Source organism: Callorhinchus milii, unplaced genomic scaffold, assembly GCF_018977255.1.
Source record: "Callorhinchus milii isolate IMCB2004 unplaced genomic scaffold, IMCB_Cmil_1.0 Scaffold394, whole genome shotgun sequence".
In the NCBI taxonomy this organism is placed as follows: domain Eukaryota; kingdom Metazoa; phylum Chordata; class Chondrichthyes; order Chimaeriformes; family Callorhinchidae; genus Callorhinchus; species Callorhinchus milii.
Window position 1 is genome coordinate 49,335 of NW_024705135.1, and position 21,114 is coordinate 70,448.

The 21,114-nt window shown below is 54.0% G+C and overlaps 2 protein-coding genes across 2 annotated transcripts; both read left to right on the top strand.

Annotated features, from left to right (window-relative positions):
- The first annotated feature begins 594 nt into the window (after window positions 1-594).
- On the top strand, window positions 595-18,350 carry sympk (symplekin). The gene is made up of 25 exons (XM_042346191.1): window positions 595-753; window positions 1,269-1,385; window positions 2,047-2,120; window positions 2,778-2,904; window positions 3,087-3,336; window positions 4,059-4,229; window positions 4,670-4,909; window positions 5,366-5,517; window positions 5,700-5,850; window positions 6,360-6,579; window positions 6,889-7,039; window positions 7,468-7,703; window positions 8,521-8,602; window positions 9,274-9,387; window positions 10,225-10,372; window positions 11,007-11,167; window positions 11,636-11,744; window positions 11,871-11,971; window positions 12,612-12,702; window positions 13,178-13,282; window positions 13,877-14,064; window positions 14,547-14,723; window positions 15,138-15,227; window positions 15,411-16,616; window positions 17,117-18,350. The coding sequence occupies exons 1-25, from the start codon at window positions 640-642 to the stop codon at window positions 17,429-17,431; spliced, it is 4,890 nt and encodes a 1,629-aa protein (XP_042202125.1). The 5' UTR covers window positions 595-639; the 3' UTR covers window positions 17,432-18,350.
- Window positions 18,351-19,869: 1,519 nt separating this feature from the next.
- Window positions 19,870-20,994, top strand: rsph4a (radial spoke head component 4A; the record flags this gene model as incomplete). Its single annotated transcript, XM_042346192.1, has 2 exons — window positions 19,870-20,060; window positions 20,766-20,994. Coding segments are annotated over exons 1-2 (381 nt in total), but the record flags the coding sequence as incomplete, so codon positions are not given.
- Between the last annotated feature and the right edge of the window lie 120 nt (window positions 20,995-21,114).

A 21,114-nucleotide genomic window follows, 5' to 3' on the forward strand; every position in this document is an offset into this window, starting at 1 on the left:
TTATTATGGTAACTTGACTTTATATATTGCATAAACATAGTTGTTTTTAAGTTAAGGCTTGGTTGTTTTATGTGCTGTTGCACTCTATGATTCTGTTGGGGGGGGAGAAGGCGATGGATCAGCTCCTACTGTCCCCTGGTCAGACAATGGCAAGTGTGGGTCAATCAATGATAAAGTTGCCCATTCCACAGCCCGGAGGATGCTGGGAATTGTAGTTCACGTGTTCCACAAGGTTATGCCTACATTTCCCATGGTGCACAGCGAGGCGGGGAGGCTTCACCCACTCGCACACCCAAAAGTCAAGCAAGCACTACAATTCCCGTGGTACCTCACGACTGCGCAGGCTCAGTGAGGACTAACGACTACATCTCCCGTGATGCACAGGAAGGGCGGGGTGGCTTCACGCACGCGCACGCAGTACACACTGCAATTCCCATGGTGCACCGTGCCTGCACAGGCGTAGCGAGGGAGACACGACTACGTTTCCCATGATGCATAGCGGAGTCTGGCTAAACGCAAGTGCATGACGTCAAGTCAACACTACGTTTCCCAGGGTGCCTCGGGGGGGCAGGGCATGCGCAGTGGTTCCCTCACCCAGAGACCGGCTCGCGCCCAGGCCTCACAGCCGCCAACCGGGACATGGCTCAGGCCGGCAACTCCGGGGACCCCGGATCCTCCCGCCGCTGCCTGGCCACACAGTACTTCACTGAGGAGGAGAACAACGCCATCGAGAGCCTGAGCACCAGCGAGAGGGTGAGAGAGAGGGGGAGTGAGGGGAGGGAGGGGGAGAGAGAGGGGGGGGGAGGGGAGGGGGAGAGAGAGGGAGGGAGTGAGGGGAGGGGGAAAGAGAGGGGGAGGGAGAGAGTGGAGGGGGAGGGAGAGAGAGGGAGGGGGAGAGAGAGAGGGGGAGTGAGGGGAGGGGGAAAGAGGGAGGGAGGGAGTGGAGGGGGAGAGAGAGGGGGAGGGAGAGAGTGGAGGGGGGGGGAGAGAGAGGGGGAGTGAGTGAGAGAGGGAAGGAGGGAGGGAGTGAGAGGAGGGGGAGAGAGGGAGTGAGAGAGGGGCAGAGAGGGAGGGAGAGAGAGAGAGAGAGAGAGGGGGGGATAGAGAAAGAGAGAAAGATGTGGGGAGGAGAGAGGGAGTGAGATCCTCCTGATCCCAACCCCCGGCTCGGGTCCAAATCCCTGACTGTCCAGCGCCTTGGGATGTTCTCCTGACGTGAGGAGTTCTGTGTGTGTAAGTGTCATGTGTTGTTGTTGTTGTTGTTGCAGGTGGTGGATCTGTTGAACCAGGCGGCTCTCCTGGTCAATGATAAGATCTCGGTCCTCAAACAGGTGCAGGAGCTGATAGTGAACAAGGACCCCACGCTGCTCGACAACTTTCTGGATGTGAGTGAACTCTTTACTGTGGGACATCATAGTGACCCGCATTCGTGGAGAAGTCCCTGTAGCTCAGGGGTTAGAGCCCTCACATCGCAAGTGAGAGGACCCGGGTTCGATTCCCGGGCGCGTCAGGTCAGGACGAAACTTTAGGCAAGTTTCCTTACTCCCCCGCACACACACAACACGCACACACACCTCTGTTTACCTAGTAGTAAGTAGGAACCCAGTTGTTAGTCGATTGTCGGATCGCTTTCCGGGTGTAATCCCTTCAAATAAATAATCCCTTCAAAATAAATAACTATAATTTGGTCACTCAACCCACGACTCTTTGTGGGATGTTTCTGTGCACAATTGGCTGTCGCCTTTCACCCACAAAATGTACAGCAACTCCACTTTACAGTGTATCCTGTGAAGCACTTTGAGACGTCTCAATGACGTAATTAGGCGCTGTATCAAATGCCAGGATTATTATTATTATCTCGATCACTCAGACTGCCTTCTGCATTCATAGTGTGGTTGGGGATGGGGTTGTGATGAACATGAGCGGGACCTGGACTTACAAGCTACATGTGACATGGGTTTGAGAATACACATGGAACACCAGATGTGTTTATATAATATTGTCTACGGAGGCTGTTATCTAAATTGTGTGCGTTTCTCTCCTCAGGAAATGATTGCATTTCAGTCGGATAAATCCGTTGATGTTCGGAAGTTTGTGATCGGATTCATGGAAGAGGCCTGGTTAGTTCAGTTTGATACTCCCATCGCACATCTCGCCTCTCCCTTTCCTTACCAGTGCAATATCTCCCTGTCCGCCCACCCAACGCTTTCATTCACTCAGTACCATCGCTGTTCCCGGGGTAATTATCCTTCCAAAAAAAATAATTATTTGTTCACTCAATCCACGACTGTTTGTGGGACACTGCTGTGCACAGTTGGCTGCCGATTTTTGCCCACAAAATAGAGAGTCACTCCACTTTACAGTATATTTCATTATATATATATAAAATGAAGTATATATACTTCAGTGAGTGAGTGGTAAACGTATGGAACAGGCTCCTTAGAGAGATAGACGTTGGAAGCAGAGAGTGTCGATTCTTTCAAGAGCAAATGAGATAGATTTCTGTTCGGAAACAATATCTGGGGCTAATACAGTATATAGTTTGGGACACGACATGTGCAAGCGACTGCCGGGATGGTAGAAGACAAACTGGATGGACCTTGGTCTCCTTTCACCAGCAAATTCTTACGTTCTTGTGTTATATTCTGTGAAGCGCCTTGAGATGTTTCAATGTCGTGATAAGGCGCTGTATCAAATCAAATAATTATTATTATCAAATGCAAGAATTATTATTATCAATTGCAATCAATTATAATTATTATTATTCTCTCTTATAGTAAGCGGGATAACGAGCTGCTGCCCAAGCTGATCGCTAACCTGAACATGCTGCTTAAAGATGAGAACGTCAACGTGGTCAAGAAAGTCATCCTGACCATGACTCAGCTTTACAAGGTGGCTCTGCAGGTGAGCATTGGGTCACAGGTGTGACAGGTAGGGTGGTCCTGGCTGGACAAGCAGCGGGAAAGTTTGCCAGACAGCGCTATCCGTGGCCAAGCTATGCAGGTTTAGCTGGTATCATGTTATGGTATGTGAGTGGGTGGGTGGGTGGCTGAGGTGGTGACGGACCCTGTGTTGCCTCTCACCAGTGGATGGTGAAGTCGAAGGTGATCAGTGACATGGAGGAGGCGTGCTGGGACATGGTCAGTGCCATGAAGGACGAGATTGTCACCATGTTGGACTCAGACAATGACGGGATCCGCACCCACGCTGTCAAGTTCATCGAGAGCCTGATCATCACCCTGTCCCCTCGCACCCCAGACTCCGAGGTACCCAAACGCCAAGAGAACGACATCAGCCTGGACCGTATTGCCAAGGGCCATCCCAACATCAAAGCCAGTGAGTCCCTCTCTCACACAGACACGCACTCACACACATACAGTCATCCACTGTCTCGTCACTCACACACACACACACCTCACACACACATACACAGTCAACCACTGTATCGTCACAGACACACCTCACATGCACATACACAGTCAGCCACTGTCCCATCGTTCGCCCACAAATATACAGTCAATTCACTTTACAGTGTGTTCTGTGAAGTGCTTTGGGACGTCCTCCCGACGTGAAAAGCGCTATATCAAATGCAAGGATTATTATTATTATATTATCTCTCATACACACACAGTCAACCACTGTCCCATCTCTCTCACACACACACACTCACACGCACACACCACACATACACAATCAGCCACTGTCTTGTCTCTCACACACACACACACACACACACACCTTACATGCACATACATAGTCAGCCACTGTCCCATCTCTCTCACACATACTCACGCGCACGCATCACACATACACAGTCAGCCACTGTCTTGTCTCTCTCACACACCTCACACTCACGCATGCACAAACACACACCCACAGACACACTGACGTTATTCATACAGTAAAATCTGGGGTACGGGTGGGGGTTTTCCCCCAAAAAACACACAGTCATTCCACTTGACAGTATATCCAGTGAAGCGCTTTGAGATGCCTCAACGATGTGACGGGGTGCTGTATGAAAGGCGAGGATGCTGATGATGATGCTTTACCCTGGGCAGATGTCCTGCAGGAGGAAGGGAAGTTGGCACTTGACCACTTGCTGAAGTTTATGGTGCACCCGGCGATCACTAGCATCAACCTGACGGCAGCGCTGGGCTCCCTGGCCACCATCGCCCGACAGAGACCCATGTATATGTCCGAGGTCATCCAGGCCTACGAGACGCTTCACGGTGAGTGAGTGACCGAGCCGAGCACTTTGCAATGAGAGATCCTGGTAATAATAGTCCTGGCATTTGATACAGCGCCTTATCACGTCTTTGAGACGTCTCAAAGCGCTTCACTGGATACACTGTAAAGGCAGCCAATTGTGCACAGCAGTGTCCCACAAACAGTCGTGGATTGAGTGATCAAATTATTATTTTTTTGAAGGGATCATTATCCCCGGAAACGTGATCCACTAATCGACTAGCAACCGGGTTCCTATTTACTGTTAGGAGTAAGGAAACATTTTGTCCTGCCAGGAAATCGTACCCGGGTCTCTCGCTTGCGAGGCGAGTGCTCTAACCACTGAGCTACAGGACTCCACGTTATTCTATATTCTGAGAGTTGGTGTTGTTATGATCGTTGTTGTGGTTGTTTGCCTTCTCCTTCCCCCCACCCCCCACTGTAGCTAACTTGCCCCCGACCCTGGCCAAGTCTCAGGTCAGCAGTGTGAGGAAGAATCTGAAGCTCCACCTGCTGAGCGTGCTGAAGCACCCATCCTCCTTCGAGTTCCACGCCCAGATCACCACCCTGCTCCTGGACCTGGGCACCCAACAGCAGGAGATCGCACGCAACATGCCCAGCCTCAAGGAGCTGCGCAAGAGACACCGCGACGAGGCTGAGCAGGGGGCCAAGAAGATCAAGATCGGTCAGTGGAGTGGGGGGGGGGGGGGGCAGTGGGACTGTGAGGGGAGGGGAGAGGAATAGTCACAATCACTTGCCTTTACACAGCGCCCTTCACACGAGGCAACGTCTCGGAGCGCTTGGCAGTGGCGGAGCCTGACAGCGAGATGCAGAAGTGGGAAGTGGGGTTGGGGTGGAGTAGTGGAACTGTGGGGGAGGGGCGACGTGAGGAATAGAGTTACATCACTTGCCCTTACCAGGTCAAAGAGGAAGGTCTTCTTGTTGGTGATCTGAAGACGGGAGGCGAGGTGGAGGGAGGGAGGGAGGGAGTGAGTGAGCGATAGAGTTTGGGGCGTAGTGGCTGAAAGTGCGTCAGCTGATGGTGGAGCGGAGGGCACGAGCGACAAGCAATGGGGCAGGTGGTTGAGTGGGGCTGTAACATGTACTGACCTGGCCCTGACTCCCCCCCCTCCCCCTGCAGAGCCGCTGGCTGAGGATGATGAAGATAAGGACCTGGAACCCACAGCGGCCGTGGCTCCCAAACCCTCGTCCACCCAGAACACCCAGTCAGCCATCGACATCACAGCACAGTTCCTCACTCCCCTGCTCTCCCCTGACAACGTGGCTAATCTGGTCAGTGCTGGGTTAGGGTTAGAGGGCACGCTCAATCTCCTCTTGCTCTCTCTCTGTTTCTCTCCTGTCCCTCTCTTCTCTCGGTTTCTCCCCCTCTCTCCCTCTCTGTTTCTCTCCCTCCCGCTGCAGTGAGGCAGCCACTGACTCTCTCTCTCTCTCTCTCTCTCTCTGTGTGGTGACAGGTACTGATCAGCATGGTGTACCTGCCTGACGTGATGCCAGCCTCCTTCCAGGCCACCTATACCCCGGTGGAGTCTGCGGGGACTGACGCCCAGATCCAGCACCTGGCTCGGCTCATGGCCACACAGATGACGTCAGCCGATCTGGGGCCAGGTAACCTGGAGGCCTTGGGGATGGGTTACAGGCAATGGTGTTGCCACGGTTACTGAGTTGCCATGACAGCCAACCTACCAACTGATTGATTGACGTCCCTGGCTCTTGTACCCTCCTCTTAATAACAACAACAACAGCACGACATTTACACACAGTGACTTTCATGTCAGGAGGACGTCCCAAGGCGCTGGGCAGTCAGGGATTTGGACCCGAGCTGGGCTGGAGGTTGGGATTAGGAGGGGTGCAAGACCAGGGCTAGGTGGGTGGCCAATGGCACAGTTGGTTGAAGAGGAGAGTCTTGAGATGGGCCTTGAAGTAGACGAGGGAGCGGGGGCGAGGGGAAGGGGCTGTGGGAAGGAGTTCCAAAGGGTGGGGTAAAGGGAAACGGAGGAATTATTTCTCTATTTTCCTTCACATACACACACAATTTGGCTTATTAGTGATGCACTGAGATACAGTCCCAAGTTCAAGCTGCGGTTGGAATTATTATTATTATTCTGACACGGCAGGTGTGGAGCAGATGAAGCTTCAGGCCGACGAGGATCAGAAGGCGGGGAAAGACGGCAAGTCGGACAGCCCGCTGATCAAGCGACGCGGCACCAACCTCAAACCGGGCCAAGGCCAGGCCATCTCAGTGGTGGGCGCCCCCGCTCCCTTCCAGCCCAGCAAGGAGGAGGACACCCAGGCCAGGCGCAGGCCAGAGCCCATCATGCCGTCCAGCCAGCAAAGGTCAGTCAGCCCTGACCTTCCAGCAACCGCAACATCCCCTCACACCAGGCAGCCTCTCAGAGCACTTGACCGTGGCGGAGTCTGACCCCGAGCCAGGGGGAGAGGGAGGGAGGAGCACCATCAAATATGGTCTTCAGGCGGGATTGAAGGTGGGGAGGGAGGGAGAGAGGGGTCAAGGCTCAGGAAAGCGGGGGAGAAGTTTTCCCTTGTGTTATCTCCGGGACTCTAGCCCGCATGAAGGGAGCTATATAAATGTGAGTTGTTGTTGTTTTGTGTGTCTCTCTCTCATTGACTGCGGTTCCCTCTCAGGCCGCTGGGGGTGAGCGGGAGGAAGAAGATCTTCAGGCTGACGGACGTGGTGCAGCAGCTGCCGGTGGACAAGATGGACAAGCTGAAGCTGGGGGCCGTGCAGCGCATCCTCAACGCAGAGCGGGTGGTCGTCCGCAGTGGGGCAGCTCCGGTCAGTGCCCCTCCCTCCCTGGCTCTCTCTGCCCCTCCAGCCCCCCCCCCCCACAAACCCACTACCCGCTGGCTCCGCTCAACTGGCTTGGCCCTCAGGCCTTCCATTCCACCATCAGTGGCCGCGCTTTCAGCCACTATGCCCCGAAACTCTTGTCACTCTCTTCCCCAATCACTCCGCCTCACCCCCTTCCTTCCCCATCTTCAGATGCACTGGATTTCACCCACAAAGTAAGGATTATTTATTTCTAATCCTGTGAAGCGCTTTGAGACGTCTCGACGACGTGATGAGGCGCTGTATCAAATGCAAGGATTATTATCATCACCATCATCATTGTCCTGTGAAACACTTTGAGATGTCCTTCCGACATGAAAGGCAGCGTATAAAGGCTGTTGTTGTTGAAGACCTCTTGTGCCGGTGTCCTTCAGATCCGGGTGAAGATCCTGGCTCGCCTGGTGACCCAGTTTGACGGGAAGATGAAGAACGAGATGATGGACTTCATCCTGGAGGACATCCGCAGCCGCATCGACCTGGCCTTCGCTTGGCTCTACCAGGAATACAACCTGTACCTCAGCCACTGGCCCAGCGGCGCTCTGGACAGCTATGACGAGTGTCTGACCAGCCTGCTCTCCGGCCTGCAGGAAAAGCCCGACCAGAAAGACGGGTCAGTGTCTTGGCCGGAGCCCCCGCCCCCTCTGCCGGAGCCCCCGCCCCCTCTGCCGGAGCCCCCGCCCCCTCAGCCGGAGCCTCCGCCCCCTCACCCGGAGCCCCCTCACCCGGAGCCCCCGCCCCCTCAGCCGGAGCCCCCGCCCCCTCAGCCGGAGACCCCGCCCCCTCAGCCGGAACCCGCCCCTCAGCCGGACCCCCCCTCAGCCGAACCCCGCCCCCTCAGCTGGAGCCCCCGCCCCCTCTACCAGAGCCCCCGCCCCCTCTGCCAGAGCCCTGCCCCCAGCACAGCTCCGCCTTTAACAATCAGCTGAAACTCCCCAGTCAACACCAACAACAACTTGCATTACATTTATGTGCGTTACATACATAAGAACACAAGAAATACAGGAAGAAAAAAGAACAAGGTTCATCTTGTTTGCCTTCCACCTTCCTGGCGGTCGCTTGCACATATGTCCCGAATTACCTATGTCCTATATACAGTCCAGTGCAGTGGTTAGAGCCCTCGCCTCGCAAGCCAGAGGACCCAGGTTCGATTTCCAGGAGTCATGTCAGGATGAAACCTTAGGCAAGTTTCCTTACTCCAACACACACGCGCCTCTTTCCCAGCAATCAGTAGGAACCCGCTTGTTAGTAGAATGGCGGATCACTTTCCGGAGGTAATAATCCCTTCAAAAATATATATGGTCACTCAATCCACGACTGTTTGTGGGACCCTGCTGTGTGCAATCAGCTGTCGCGTTTCACCCACAAAGTACACAGTCACTACACTTTACTGCTTGCTGATGTGTGTGTGTGTGTGTTGTGCTTTTTAGGCTGTTTACCAAGTTGGTGTTGGAAGCTCCCTGCATCACTGACAGCGCCTTGGAGGTGATCCGCAGATACTGTGAGGACGAGGTACGGAGTGTGTTCCCTGCCCCCGGTGTAATCCCATTCCCTTCCCTTCCCAGAGGCCCGTTCCCTCGTCCGTGCTTAAGGCCCAACCCTCTGGAAATCCCTCTGCTCCCCCCCCACCCCACGCTACTGTTAAGCGCTCCAAGTTACTGCCCTGTGTGAAAGCCCATTGTGTAAAGTCCTGTAACTCAGTGGTTAGAGCGCTCGACTCGCAAGTGAGAGGACACGGGTTCAATTCCCGGCTGAGCGGAGGGAAAACCTTAGGTAAGTTTCCTTACTCCACACACATGCCTCCGTTTGCACAGCAGTAAGTAGGAACCCGCTTGTTAGTCGATTGGTGGATTTGCTTTCCGTGGGTAACCACAGAACCACGTTTGCTTTAAAAAATAATAATAATTTGATCACTTCAATCCTCGACTGTTCAATCTTAAATGCTGCATTTCGCCCACAAAATACAAAGTCACTACGCTATAAAATATATTCTTTGAGTTGTCTCAACGACGTGATAAGGCGCTGTGTGAAATACAAGGATTATTATTATTATTATGGATTAGTCTACAACAAATAGAAAGCTTTGGTATTTGGTATTAAGTGCCTGAAGCCACTTCATATAAACGTATTAAACATATAGGATAAATGTTTATCGCGCTCTCCTGTGATTCTCTTCCCCACAGACTCGCATTTACCTGGGAATGTCCACACTCCGAGACCTGGTGTTCAAACGCCCGTCAAAGCAGCTGCAGTACTTGCACGTACTGCTAGACCTCAGCTCCCACGAGAAGGACAAGGTGAGGAGACTCTGCTCCCGGCTCCCCCGGGCAGGCCAACGGCAATCCTTATGGGTCGATGTTGGGGTTCCCCCTTTTCCCCTACTCCTCTGAAAAGTCCCTGGGGGCAGGAATCCTCCCCCTCGGCTCCTGTTTACCGGGCAGCCAAAGCCCTAACTAACTAATGGGGAGGGGGTCTGAGCTGGACAAGCAGCGGGAAAGCTTGGCCAGACAGCGCACTCTCTCTCTCTCTCTCTCTCTCAATGGCCAAGCTATGTGTGGGTTTAGCTGGTTGGATTCCAGCAGTTACCCCAACGCACACTCTGGGCTCTCCCCCACCCCCCAAGCCTTGGCTCTTGCCAACCTGCGCCTAATACTCTCTGGAATTAGGTAAAGCAGAATGCCACCCCTCAGAGAGAGAGAGAGAGAAAGCGCATTCTAATCCAACAATCTGTCTCTGGGATTTCCATGTTTAAGTGGGATGTGGGGAATTCTCAAGATCACGGTGACGGGTTTCCGTGTGTGTCAGACACCCGGCCGGTCACGGTGACGGGTTTCCGTGTGTGTCAGACACCCGGCTGGTCACGGTGACCGGTTTCTGTGTGTGTCAGACACCCGGCTGATCCTGATGACGGGTTTCCGTGTGTGTCAAACACCCGGCTGGTCACGGTGACGGGTTTCCGTGTGTGTCAGACACCCGGCCAGTCACGGTGACGGGTTTCCATGTGTGTCAGACACCCGACCGGTCACGGTGATGGGTTTCCGTGTGTGTGTCAGACACCCGGCTGGTCACGGTGACGGGTTTCCGTGCGTGTCAGACGCCCGGCTGACCAACAATAAATGTATTGGTGCCCGCAGGTCCGTTCCCAGGCGCTAATGTTCATTAAGAGGATGTATGAGAAGGAGCAGCTTCGTGAGTACATTGAGAAATTTGCCCTGAATTACCTCCAGCTACTGGTTCATCCCAACCCTCCGTCCATCCTGTTCGGGGCCGACAAGGACACAGGTGAGAGGCCGCGCTGTGCCGGGCAGAGCACCTCATAGTAGCAGTAATAATAATAATCCGTGCCTTTGATATAGCACCGTATCACTGACTGACTGACCCACTGACCAACTCACTGACTCACCCTCTCACTGACTGACTCACCCTCTCACCTTCTAACAAAGCTTTCCACTCTGTTGTAGACTAATCAACCTTGTATTTCACACAGGACCTTATTATGTCGCTGAGACGACGCAAAGGATATATTGTATAGTGTAGTGATTTGTATTTTGTGGGCGAATTGCGGCATCTAAGCTTGAACAGTCGAGGATTGAAGTGACCGAATTATTATTTCACTGGCTCACCCGCTCACTGACTCACCCGCTCACTGCTCACCCGCTCACTGGCTCACCCGCTCACTGACTCACCCGCTCACTGGCTCACCCGCTCACTGGCTCACCCGCTCACTGGCTCACCCGCTCACTGGCTCACCCGCTCACTGACTCAGGCCGCTCACTGACTCACCCGCTCACTGACTCACCCGCTCACTGTTTCTCTCTCTCTCTCTCTCTCTCTCTCTCTCTCTCTGTGACAGTGTTGGCCTCACTGACTCACTCACTGACCCACTAACTGACACCTCTCTCTCTCTGTGTGGCAGAGGTGGCTGCCCCCTGGACCGAGGACACAGTGAAGCAGTGCCTGTACCTGTACCTGGCTTTGCTGCCCCAGAACCACAAGCTGATCCACGAGCTCGCTGCCGTCTACACTGAAGCCATCGCCGACATCAAGCGCACGGTGCTGCGAGTCATCGAGCAGCCGGTAACTAGCGTCACTTTGTTCAGCTCCCCACTGGAGCTCGCTCTCTTTCCCCATCATGTTTGTGCTGGGGCTCACTCCCTCACTAGAGCTCTTTCTACTCTAACTCTCTACTCCCTGCTCTCTCCTCATCGGTGACTGTGCTTTCAGTCTGTACGCCCCAAAACTCTGTCACTCTCTTCCTGTCAATCCCTCCGCCTCTTCCCCCTCCTTCCCCCGTCTTCAGGTCTTGCCCGAAGACCTTCCTCTTCGACCAGTGCCTATGGTCACCTCCCCCCACGGCTCGGTGTCAGACTCCCCCACTGTCAATTGATCTGGGATGCTGCCCTGCGTGAGGGGTGCTGTGTATCATAGAATCATAGAATTGTACGGCACAAAAAGAGGCCATTCAGCCCATTGAGTCTCCGCCGGCTCTTTGAAAAGAGCAAGTTGTTGTTGTTGAAGCTCGCTCTCTCTCTGGATGTGTTACAGATCCGGGGGATGGGGATGAACTCCCCGGAGCTGCTGCTGCTTGTGGAAAACTGTCCCAAAGGGGCTGAGACCCTCGTCACTCGCTGTCTCCACATCCTGACCGACAAAGGTACCCACCCCCTCCACCTCCCGATCCCCACACCCCGCTCGGATCCAAACTCCTGACTGTTCAGCACCTTGGAACGTCCTTTTGACGTGAGAGGCACCGTGTAAATGTCATTTGTTGTTGTTTCAGTGCCTCCGTCTCCCGAGCTGGTGAAGAGAGTCCGTGATCTCTACCACAAGAGGGTGCCTGACGTGCGCTTCCTGATCCCAGTGCTGAACGGCCTCGAGAAGGTAACTCACTCCCTGTTGCTCCGCCAGGCCGGGAAAGATCTGGTGGAGTCTCTCCCTGTAGCTCAGGGGTTAGACCCCTCGCCTCACAAGCCAGAGGTTCGATCCCTGGCAGGACAGGTCAGAGCAAAATCTTAGGCAAGTTTCCTTACTCCACACAGATGCACGCGCACACAGACGCACGCACACACAGACGCACACACACACAGAAGCACAGACGCGCGCACACAGACACACTCATGCACGCGCACACACACAGACGCACTCACACACACACGTACACACACTCTATACCAGCAGTCAGCAGGAACCCGCTTGTTAGTCGATGGGCGGTTCACTTTCTGGGGGTAATAATCCCTTCAAGATAATAATGTGGGACACTGCTGCGTGCAATTGGCTCCCGGGTTTCGCCCACAAATCACTACTCTTGATAATTATATTCTTTGAAGCACTTTGAGACGTTTCAAAGATGTAATAAGGTGCAGTTTCAAATGCTAGGATTATTATTATTGCTGTGCGAGTGTGGGTGAGTGTGGGTGGGTGGGTGGGTGAGTGTTTGAGTGAGTGGCTGTGTGTTGGGCAGGGTTATGACCCTGAATTGGCTGCTGTCACATTCCTAGTGTCTGGACACTGTTCTTCACAGAAAGAAGTGATTCAGGCCCTGCCCAAGCTGATCAAACTGAATCCCATTGTGGTGAAGGAAGTCTTCAACCGGCTGCTGGGAACCACACACGGTGAGTCTTTACCTCAACTCCTCAGCAAAGCTGCCGGCAGATTTACCTAATTTTACCAAGCTTGGTGACCCCATCACCCCCACCCTCCTTCACCCAGCTCCACTGGCTCCCCATCCCACAGAGGATGCAGTTCAAAACCTTCGCCTTCCACGTCCTCCACGGCCTCGCTCCTCCCTATCTACCTCTGTGACCGGCTAACTCCATATCAACCTGTCTGCTCAGGGAGCTCCGGTCTGCTCCATGTCCCCCACCCAACCCCCACCAACGGGCCTTCAGTCTCTCTGCCCCCACCCTCTGGAACTCCATCCCACAGTCCCTCCCCCTCGCCCCTTCTCTCGCCTCCTTCAAGGCCCGTCTCAACCTCATCTTCAACCAACTGCACCTTTGGTCACCCCCCCTATCCCCCCCACCCTAGGCGGGTGTGTGGGGAGGAGACAGAATAGTAACAAGACTGCGTGTGTTTTATTCCCCACAGGTGAAGGTGGGTCCACAGCGATCTCACCTTTGACGCCTGGCGACCTGCTGATCGCTCTGCACAACATTGACTCCACCAAGTGTGACATGAAATCCATCATCAAAGGTCTGGCACTCGTCATCAACTTCAACAACAATAATAATAAACATTGCATTTCATACAGCATCTTTCATGGAGTCCTGTAGCTCAGGGGTTACACCCCTCGCCTCACAAGCGAGAGGACCCGGGTTCGATTCCCAGGAGGGTCAGGGCGAAACCTTAGGCAAGTTTCCTTACTCCACAAATACACGCGCACACACACAACAGACACACACACACAACAGACACACACACACAACAGACACACACACACAACAGACACACACAGACGGACACACACAGACACCTCTGTTTACCAGCAGTAAGTGGGAACCCGCTTGTTAGTCGATTGGCGGCTAATAAATAATAATAATGATAATTTGGTCACTTCAACCCACCGCTGTTTGTGGGGACGTCGCTGGGCGCGATCGGCTGCTGCGTTTCGCCCACAAAACGCACACAGTCACTACACTTTACAGTGTATTCTGTGAAGCGCTTTGAGACGTCTTGATGATGTGATAAGGCACCGGGTCAAATTATTAAGTGTTGGGTCGAGGGTTATTTGTTATTTATTTGTTTGTTTGTCTGTTTATTTATTTCCCGTGGGCTCTCTCCCCGCAGCCACTAACCTGTGTTTTGCGGAGAAGAACGTGTACACCTCGGAGGTGCTGGCGGTGGTGATGCAGCAGCTGATGGAGCAGAACCCCCTACCCATGCTGCTCATGCGCACTGTCATCCAGTCCCTCACCATGTACCCCCGGCTGGGGGGCTTCGTCATGAACATCCTGGCCCGGCTCATCATGAAACAGGTAACAGACCCCCCACCAGACACACACAATACACACACACAATACACAGACACACACGCCCCCCATACACAATACACAGACACACACACACCCCATACACAATACACAGACACACACACCCCCATACACTTATTACACTGACACACACACACCCAATACAGACACACACACCATACACACATTCACAGAGCCCACACACACACACACACAATACAAACATCCACACACACAGGCAGACAACCCCACACACAATACACAGACACACCACACACACACACCCCCACAGACACATGCACCACATACATGTACACCGACACACCCACACATACACACACACTCTCCCCACATACACATACAAGCACACACCACACAATCACTCACACACAGACACACGCACACGTTAACCCGCCCCAGTCTGTCCCAGCCTCCTCACTATAATGGTATCATAACCCCCCTCTCTGCTCTCCTCACCCCGGCTGCAGGTGTGGAAATACCCCAAGGTGTGGGAAGGCTTCATCAAGTGCTGCCAACGCACCAAACCTCAGTCCTTCCAGGTCCTGCTGCAGCTGCCGCCCACACAGCTGGCCAGTGTCTTCGAGAAGTGCACTGAGCTGAGGGAGCCCCTCCTCACACACGTGCGTTCCTTCACACCTCACCAGGTACGTGTTGGAGGTGGTGGGGGGGAGAGAGGGAGGAGTTGACCATAGGCACAACCTGAAGATGGGGGAGGAGGGGGCAAGGCGAAGGGATTGAGGAAGAATGCTCCAGAGGTTCGGGGTGTGGAGGCTGAAGGCAGGAGCCATCGATGGAGCGGAGGGCACTCGGGTCAAGCAGGAGGCCAGAGCCAGCTGAGCGGAGGTAGCGGGTCGTGGAGTGGGTAGAGAAGTAGATAGGGAGGTGCCCATGGGGTGGAGGGATGGTAGATCAGTGAGGATCTGACACAGCAAGGCTGATGTTTGTTCACAAGTGCCGAGTGTGAGAGCAAGGAGTCAGGGTCTTGTGTGACTAGCGATCAGCAAGGCTAGCCCCTGGTGTGGGCAGTGTCACTCATTGTGTTCTCTGCCCACTTGTAGCAAAACCACATTCCCAAGTCCATCATGACCGTGCTCGAGGCCAACATAAAAACTGACATGGAGCCCATGGACACCAAGATGCTGAGTGAGGTGAGATTACACCCCTTCCACTGCTTGTTCCTCGCATTTGATACAGTGCCTTATCACACAGTTTCAAAGTGCTTCACAGGACACGCTGTAAAGTGGAGGGACTGTGTATTTGTGGGCAAAACGCAGCAGCCAGGATTATTGGAGTAGTGATATATTTTCTGTCTCTCGCTCTCTCTTGGACAGGAGGAAATGCAGCACATGTCTATCGCCCAAGTACAGAAGGACATGATCACCGTACGTTTGGCTCAAGAGAAAGCCTTGAAGAGGAAGCTCGAGGAGGAGCAGAAACTCAAACAACAACAGCAGTTCGCTGCTCAGTTACAGCCTGGGGCCTGTGTTCTCGGAAAAGCCCCCGTCTCTCTCCTAGGCCAGCCCATGATGGGCCAAACTCCCCCCTCCATCCTAGGCCAGCCCACACACCAGTCCCTGCTAGGGCATCCCAACCAGTCACTCCTGGGACAACTCAACACGTCCATCTTAGGTCAGCCCACCCAGTCTATCCTGGGACACCCGAGCCAGTCCATCCTGGGACACCTCTCCCAATCCATCCTGGGCCACCCCTCACAGTCTATCCTGGGCCACCCCACACAGTCTATTCTGCCACAGAGCAACCCACCAAACCTGTCACAGGGCAACGCACCCAGTAAACCCAACACAACTAACCTGGGCAAGGTAGCCCTGCCCACCATGGGCAAGCAGGCTTCTCCCACCATGGGCAAGCAGACCCCGCCTACCCTGGGCAAGCAGGTCCCTCTGCTGGGCAAGCAGACTCCTCCCGCTCTTGGCAAGCCAGTCCCACCCATCCTGGGCAAGCAGGCCCCTCCCATGCTGGGCAAGCCAGCCCCGCCCACTCTGGGTAAGCAGACTCCTCCCACCATGGGCAAGCAGGCCCCTCCCCTGCTGGGGAAGGCAGCCCCTCCCACTCTTGGAAAGCCACCTCTGCCTATTCTGGGGAAGCAGGCCCCGCCCACCCTAGGCAAACAGACTCCTCCCACTCTGGGCAAACCAACAACCCTCCCACCCAACCTGACCCAGACTAACTTGGTCCAGACCAACCCTCCCACTTTGGCCAAGCCGGCTCCTCCCACTCTGGGTAAACCCACGCCTCCAACCCTGGGCAAGCAAGCTCCGCCCACCCTAGGCAAGGCGACCCCTCCCACACTGGGTAAGCAGGCCCCTCCCACCCTAGGACAGCCCACCCCGAGCCCCGCGGGAGCGGCTCAAGAGGAGCCGATGGAAGTGCAGAGCAGCACAGGGGCGGAGCCTGAGACCCCCACCATCATCATCAACGTGAAGGAGGAAGAGGAGGGGCCGGTGGTGGGGGTGGAGGAGGCATCTCATGAGATGGTCGTCATGGACTCGGGGCATGACGGACAGATTGTGGTAAAGGTATTTTCGGGGTTGGGGGGAAGAGTGTGTTTTGACACTCGCGGAAACCCGTCACCGTTGCTTAAGAGTCTCCAAACCCAACTGAGAATTCCCCACATCCCAATCCCAGAGATAGATTGTTGCAATGGAATACGCGCTCTCTCTCTCTCCCTGGAGGGACGCCTCCTGCTTACCTAATTCCGGAGAGTATTAGGTGCATCTTGGGCGAGAGCCAAGGCTTGAGGGGGGAGCCCAGAGTGTGCGTTGGGGTAACTGATGGGGTCTAACCAGCTAAACTCACACGTAGCTTGGCCACTGAGAGAGAGAGCGCTGTCTGGCCAAGCTTTCCCGCTGCTTGCCCAGCTAAGACCCCACTCCCCGTTAGGCGCCGGCAAGATAGCAGGCAAACAAAAGGGTTTCATTGTCCCTCAACAGCAGCGTGTCCTCTTGCTCGAGGCGAGCGGACTGACCACTACACTACAGGAGGTAATGGCGTTTTCTTTGCGTTTTGTTTTGAGCAGGACACGGACACGGGGGAGCGAGGAGGGAGGCTACAGCCACTGCACGAGGTGGGACACCTGGTGGAGCCGGACCATGGCTCCGTCACCGAGCAGGTGATCCTGGTGAGGGACGAAGCCCCTTCTCCTCTGGCGGCAGGGGGTGGGGAGGAGGGCGGAGGAGGGGGCGAGCGACAGACCCCTCCCGCGGCAGACCAGCCCGAGGAGCCCATGGAGCAGGAGGGGGTGGGAGAAGCGTCCGAAGAGAAGGGGGGAGGGAATGGGAGCCTGCAGAAACCCATCACCAAGCGCAAGGCCACCTTGAGGAAGGTCAACTGAGGAGCGAGCGGTCAAGGCCGAGTGATGGAGAGAAGAGGAGAGAGGAAGAGGAAGGAGTTCCGAGCTTGACCACAAGTCTCTGATAGCCAATACCTGAGAAGGAGCCAGGCTGGCCAGCCTGACAGCGAATCGGGACATCATTCGGACCTTGATCAGCAGATAATTTCAGCCACAATAGATGTTTCAATAGAGGAAATACCCCCCCTCTCCTCTCCCCACCCCACCCCGTATAAACATGTATTTTATGTGTTGTGGACGACGTGTCACAGTTTTAACGTGGTGTGTGTCCCCCCGCGCCCCCAAAAAGGAGGGCACCCGCACCCCTCTTCTTCCACCCCACCTCCGGACTGGCCGACCGCCATGTTTGTTCTGTTGGCCCCATCCCGGGACTCCCCTCATCCACCATCCTCCCATGTTCCCTGTCCACTTGCTGCAATCATATTCCCTCGCGTGGTCTCGCTCCCTCCCACCTCCAGGCGTTCAGGTGAGGAGGCGGACAGTTTACTTCCAGGTTCAGTCCGGTCACCCTTCAAAGCCGGAATCTCCATAACTTTTAAATTTAGCGCCGTGCCATATGGGGAGAGGTTAATAATAATAATAATAATCTTTGCATTTGATATAGCGCCTGATCACGCCTTCGAGGATGGTGGAATAGGGGAGGGGGGGAAGCCATGTGCCCACCGCCACAGCAACCACGACAACCTAGTTTTGATCGCCGGTTCCTGTTTTTGCAAGGATGTTGCAAAGACTTTTATTTTTCTTTGTGAGGAGGTATAGGGGGGATTGTTAGCCTGTGTTCAAATCCTAGCGGTTGCTCTTTTATGCCACGAAGACCATCTTAGACTTCAAACGCTAACCCCTCCCCCCCCCCCCGCGCCCGATTGTACGAACCCAATCAATAAATACTATTTGTGTTTAACCTGGTGCAGAAATACATAATTAATTCCTGTGTATTTGAATGCTAATTCGCAAGGAGTGATGATGATGATGAACCAACCTTGCATTCGATCTAAACGCCGCCTTATCACGTTGAGACGTCTCAAAGAGCTTCACAGGAAATAATTAAAAAAAACACGATTGTTTGTGGGGACGTTGCTGGGTGCAAGGCTGCCGCCTTTTGCCCACACAGTCACTCCACAGCATATCCTGTGAAGCGCTTTGAGTTGTCTCGACGTGATGAGGCGCTGGGTCAAAGGCAGGGATTATTATTATTGTTGTTAACTATTTGAAAAGGGAGTTTCTTTCAGTGTCTCGGAGACCCGGGTGCAATAAGTTATCTATAACTGGCTGGACTGACTGATAATATAATAATAATAATAATCCTTGCATTTGATACAGCGCTTTTCATGTCTTCTCGACATCTCAAAGCACTTCACAGAATAGACTGTAAGTGAATTGACCGTATATTTGTGGGCGAAACGCGTCACAACAGTTGTGGATTGAAAATGACCAATTTATTTTTGTTTTTTGGAGGGATTATTATTGATTGGTTGACTGACTGACTGATTGATTGATTGGTTGACTGACTGATTGAGTGGTTGACTGACTGACTGATTGGTTGACTGACTGGTTGGTTGGTTGACTGACTGATTGGTTGACTGACTGATTGGTTGACTGACTGACTGATTGATTGACTGACTGACTGACTGGTTGACTGACTGACTGATTGATTGACTGACTGATTGGTTGACTGACTGATTGGTTGATTGACTGACTGACTGACTGATTGGTTGACTGACTGACTGATTGGTTGACTGACTGACTGATTGGTTGACTGACTGACTGATTGGTTGACTGACTGACTGATTGGTTGACTGACTGACTGATTGGTTGACTGACTGATTGATTGATTGACTGATTGGTTGACTGATTGATTGGTTGACTGATTGATTGATTGACTGGCTGACTGATTGGTTGACTGACTGACTGATTGGTTGACTGACTGACTGGTTGGTTGACTGACTGACTGGTTGGTTGACTGACTGACTGGTTGGTTGGTTGGTTGGTTGACTGACATGAGTCAGACCCCAGCAGGGATGATTGACAGCTCAGCTGCCTGAGGTGTTCTATTTGCAGTGACGTATACACAGTTTCCTGTGACGTCGGACTCGGTTGGTGACGTAGAACGCGCACTCGCTGTGTTTGTGTGGTTCCCGGGCAACGGTTACCATAGAGACGGAGCCCAGCGTCTGAGGGAGAGGGAGGAGGGAGAGTGAAAGGGTCAAAGGGAGAGAGAGAGAGAGGGAGTGAGTGAGTGAGAGTGAAAGGGTCAAAGGAAGAGAGAGAGGGGGAGTGAGTGAGTGAGTGAGAGTGTAAGAAGGAGAAAAAGTGAGTGAAAGAGAGAGAGAGAGAGAGAGAAAGGGAGAAAAAGAGTGAGAGAAGGAGAAAGGGAGTGAGGGAGGAAAAGAGAGAAAAGCAGTGAGTGAGAGAGTGAGAGAGAGAGAGAGAGGGGCGGAGGAGGTCAGTGAGAGCGAGACATGGCCTTGAATTACGAGCCTGAGGCGCAGGGAACGCTGCAGAAGGAGTCGGGCGCGGAGGCTGAGGTGGCTCTGGCGTACCCCAGTGAGCTGGAGATACAGAACGCCAAAGCCTACCTGCTGACCGCCAGCACCCAGTCCAACCTCAACCTGTGAGCGTGAGCGGCCGTCACCCACACTCCCTCCCTCCCTCCCTCCCTCCCTCCCACTGGCCAACAGTCAACAACAACTTGCCTCGGCCCCTTCCTCGCCTCCTTCAAGACCCTTCTCTTTGACCAACCGCGTCTTCAGTCACCCTCCTTTCTCCCCCCCGCCCTCCACCCTCCCTGACCCCCAGCGCGGGTCCGAAACACCGGCTGTCCAGCGCCTTGGGACGTCCTCCCGACGCGAAAGGCGCTTTACACATGTAGCTTTGTTGTAGTTGTTGTTGTTAGACGCTTAAAGAGTTAGATCACGCGGATAGGCTGGAGTAAGGAGACTTGCCCAACGTTGCGCCCGGCCCGGAATCAAACCCAGGTCCTCTCGCTCACTGCTGCTGTGGCTACGATAATGGCGTTCGACCCGGTGCCTCATCACGTCTCCGAAGCGCTTCACGGGATGCGCTGTCAGGTGCAGTGACTGCGTGTCTTGTGGGTGAAACGCGACAGCCGATTGTGCCCAGCGACGTCCCCACAAACAGCCGGGGGTTGAAGTGACCCAGTTTATTGTTTTCGGGTGGAGGGGGGTGGGGGGGGGTTCAGAGTGAGTTGTCGTCGTTGTTGGCTCGGGGTCAGTCTCCGCCATTGGCAAGCGCTCTGGGGTGCTGAGCCGCGTGATGGGCGCTGTGTACATACAAGCTGCTGCTGTTGTTGTTGTAGCTATGACCATTTGGCTGAGGTGCTGACTAAGATACTGAACGAGCGCCCTATGGACGTGGTGGACATCTTTGAGGACTTGAGCCGGGACGTGAAGACAATGATGTTCACAGAGAAGCTGGACACACTGCAGGACGACTGGGAGACCTCCTTCGCCTACAGCCTTGCCGAGGTGCAGAAATCCCTCTTCATCAAACCCGAGGAGGAGGAGGTGGAAAACGAGGAGGAAGTGGTGAGTGTCTCTCTCTCTCTCTCCTCTCACCCTCCTTTCCTCTCTCGCTCTCTCTCTCTCACTCCTCTCCTCTCTCTCTCTCTCTCACTCCTCTCCCTCTCCTCTCGCTCGCTCTCTCTC

Excerpts from the sequence above, each read along its gene's own strand:
- sympk (XM_042346191.1), top strand. The coding sequence starts at position 640 with ATGGCTCAGGCCGGCAACTCCGGGGACCCCGGATCCTCCCGCCGCTGC. Across the intron at positions 5,518-5,699 it reads CTGACAACGTGGCTAATCTG|GTACTGATCAGCATGGTGTA; the intron begins GTCAGTGCTGGG and ends GTGTGGTGACAG. Across the intron at positions 5,851-6,359 it reads GTCAGCCGATCTGGGGCCAG|GTGTGGAGCAGATGAAGCTT; the intron begins GTAACCTGGAGG and ends CTGACACGGCAG.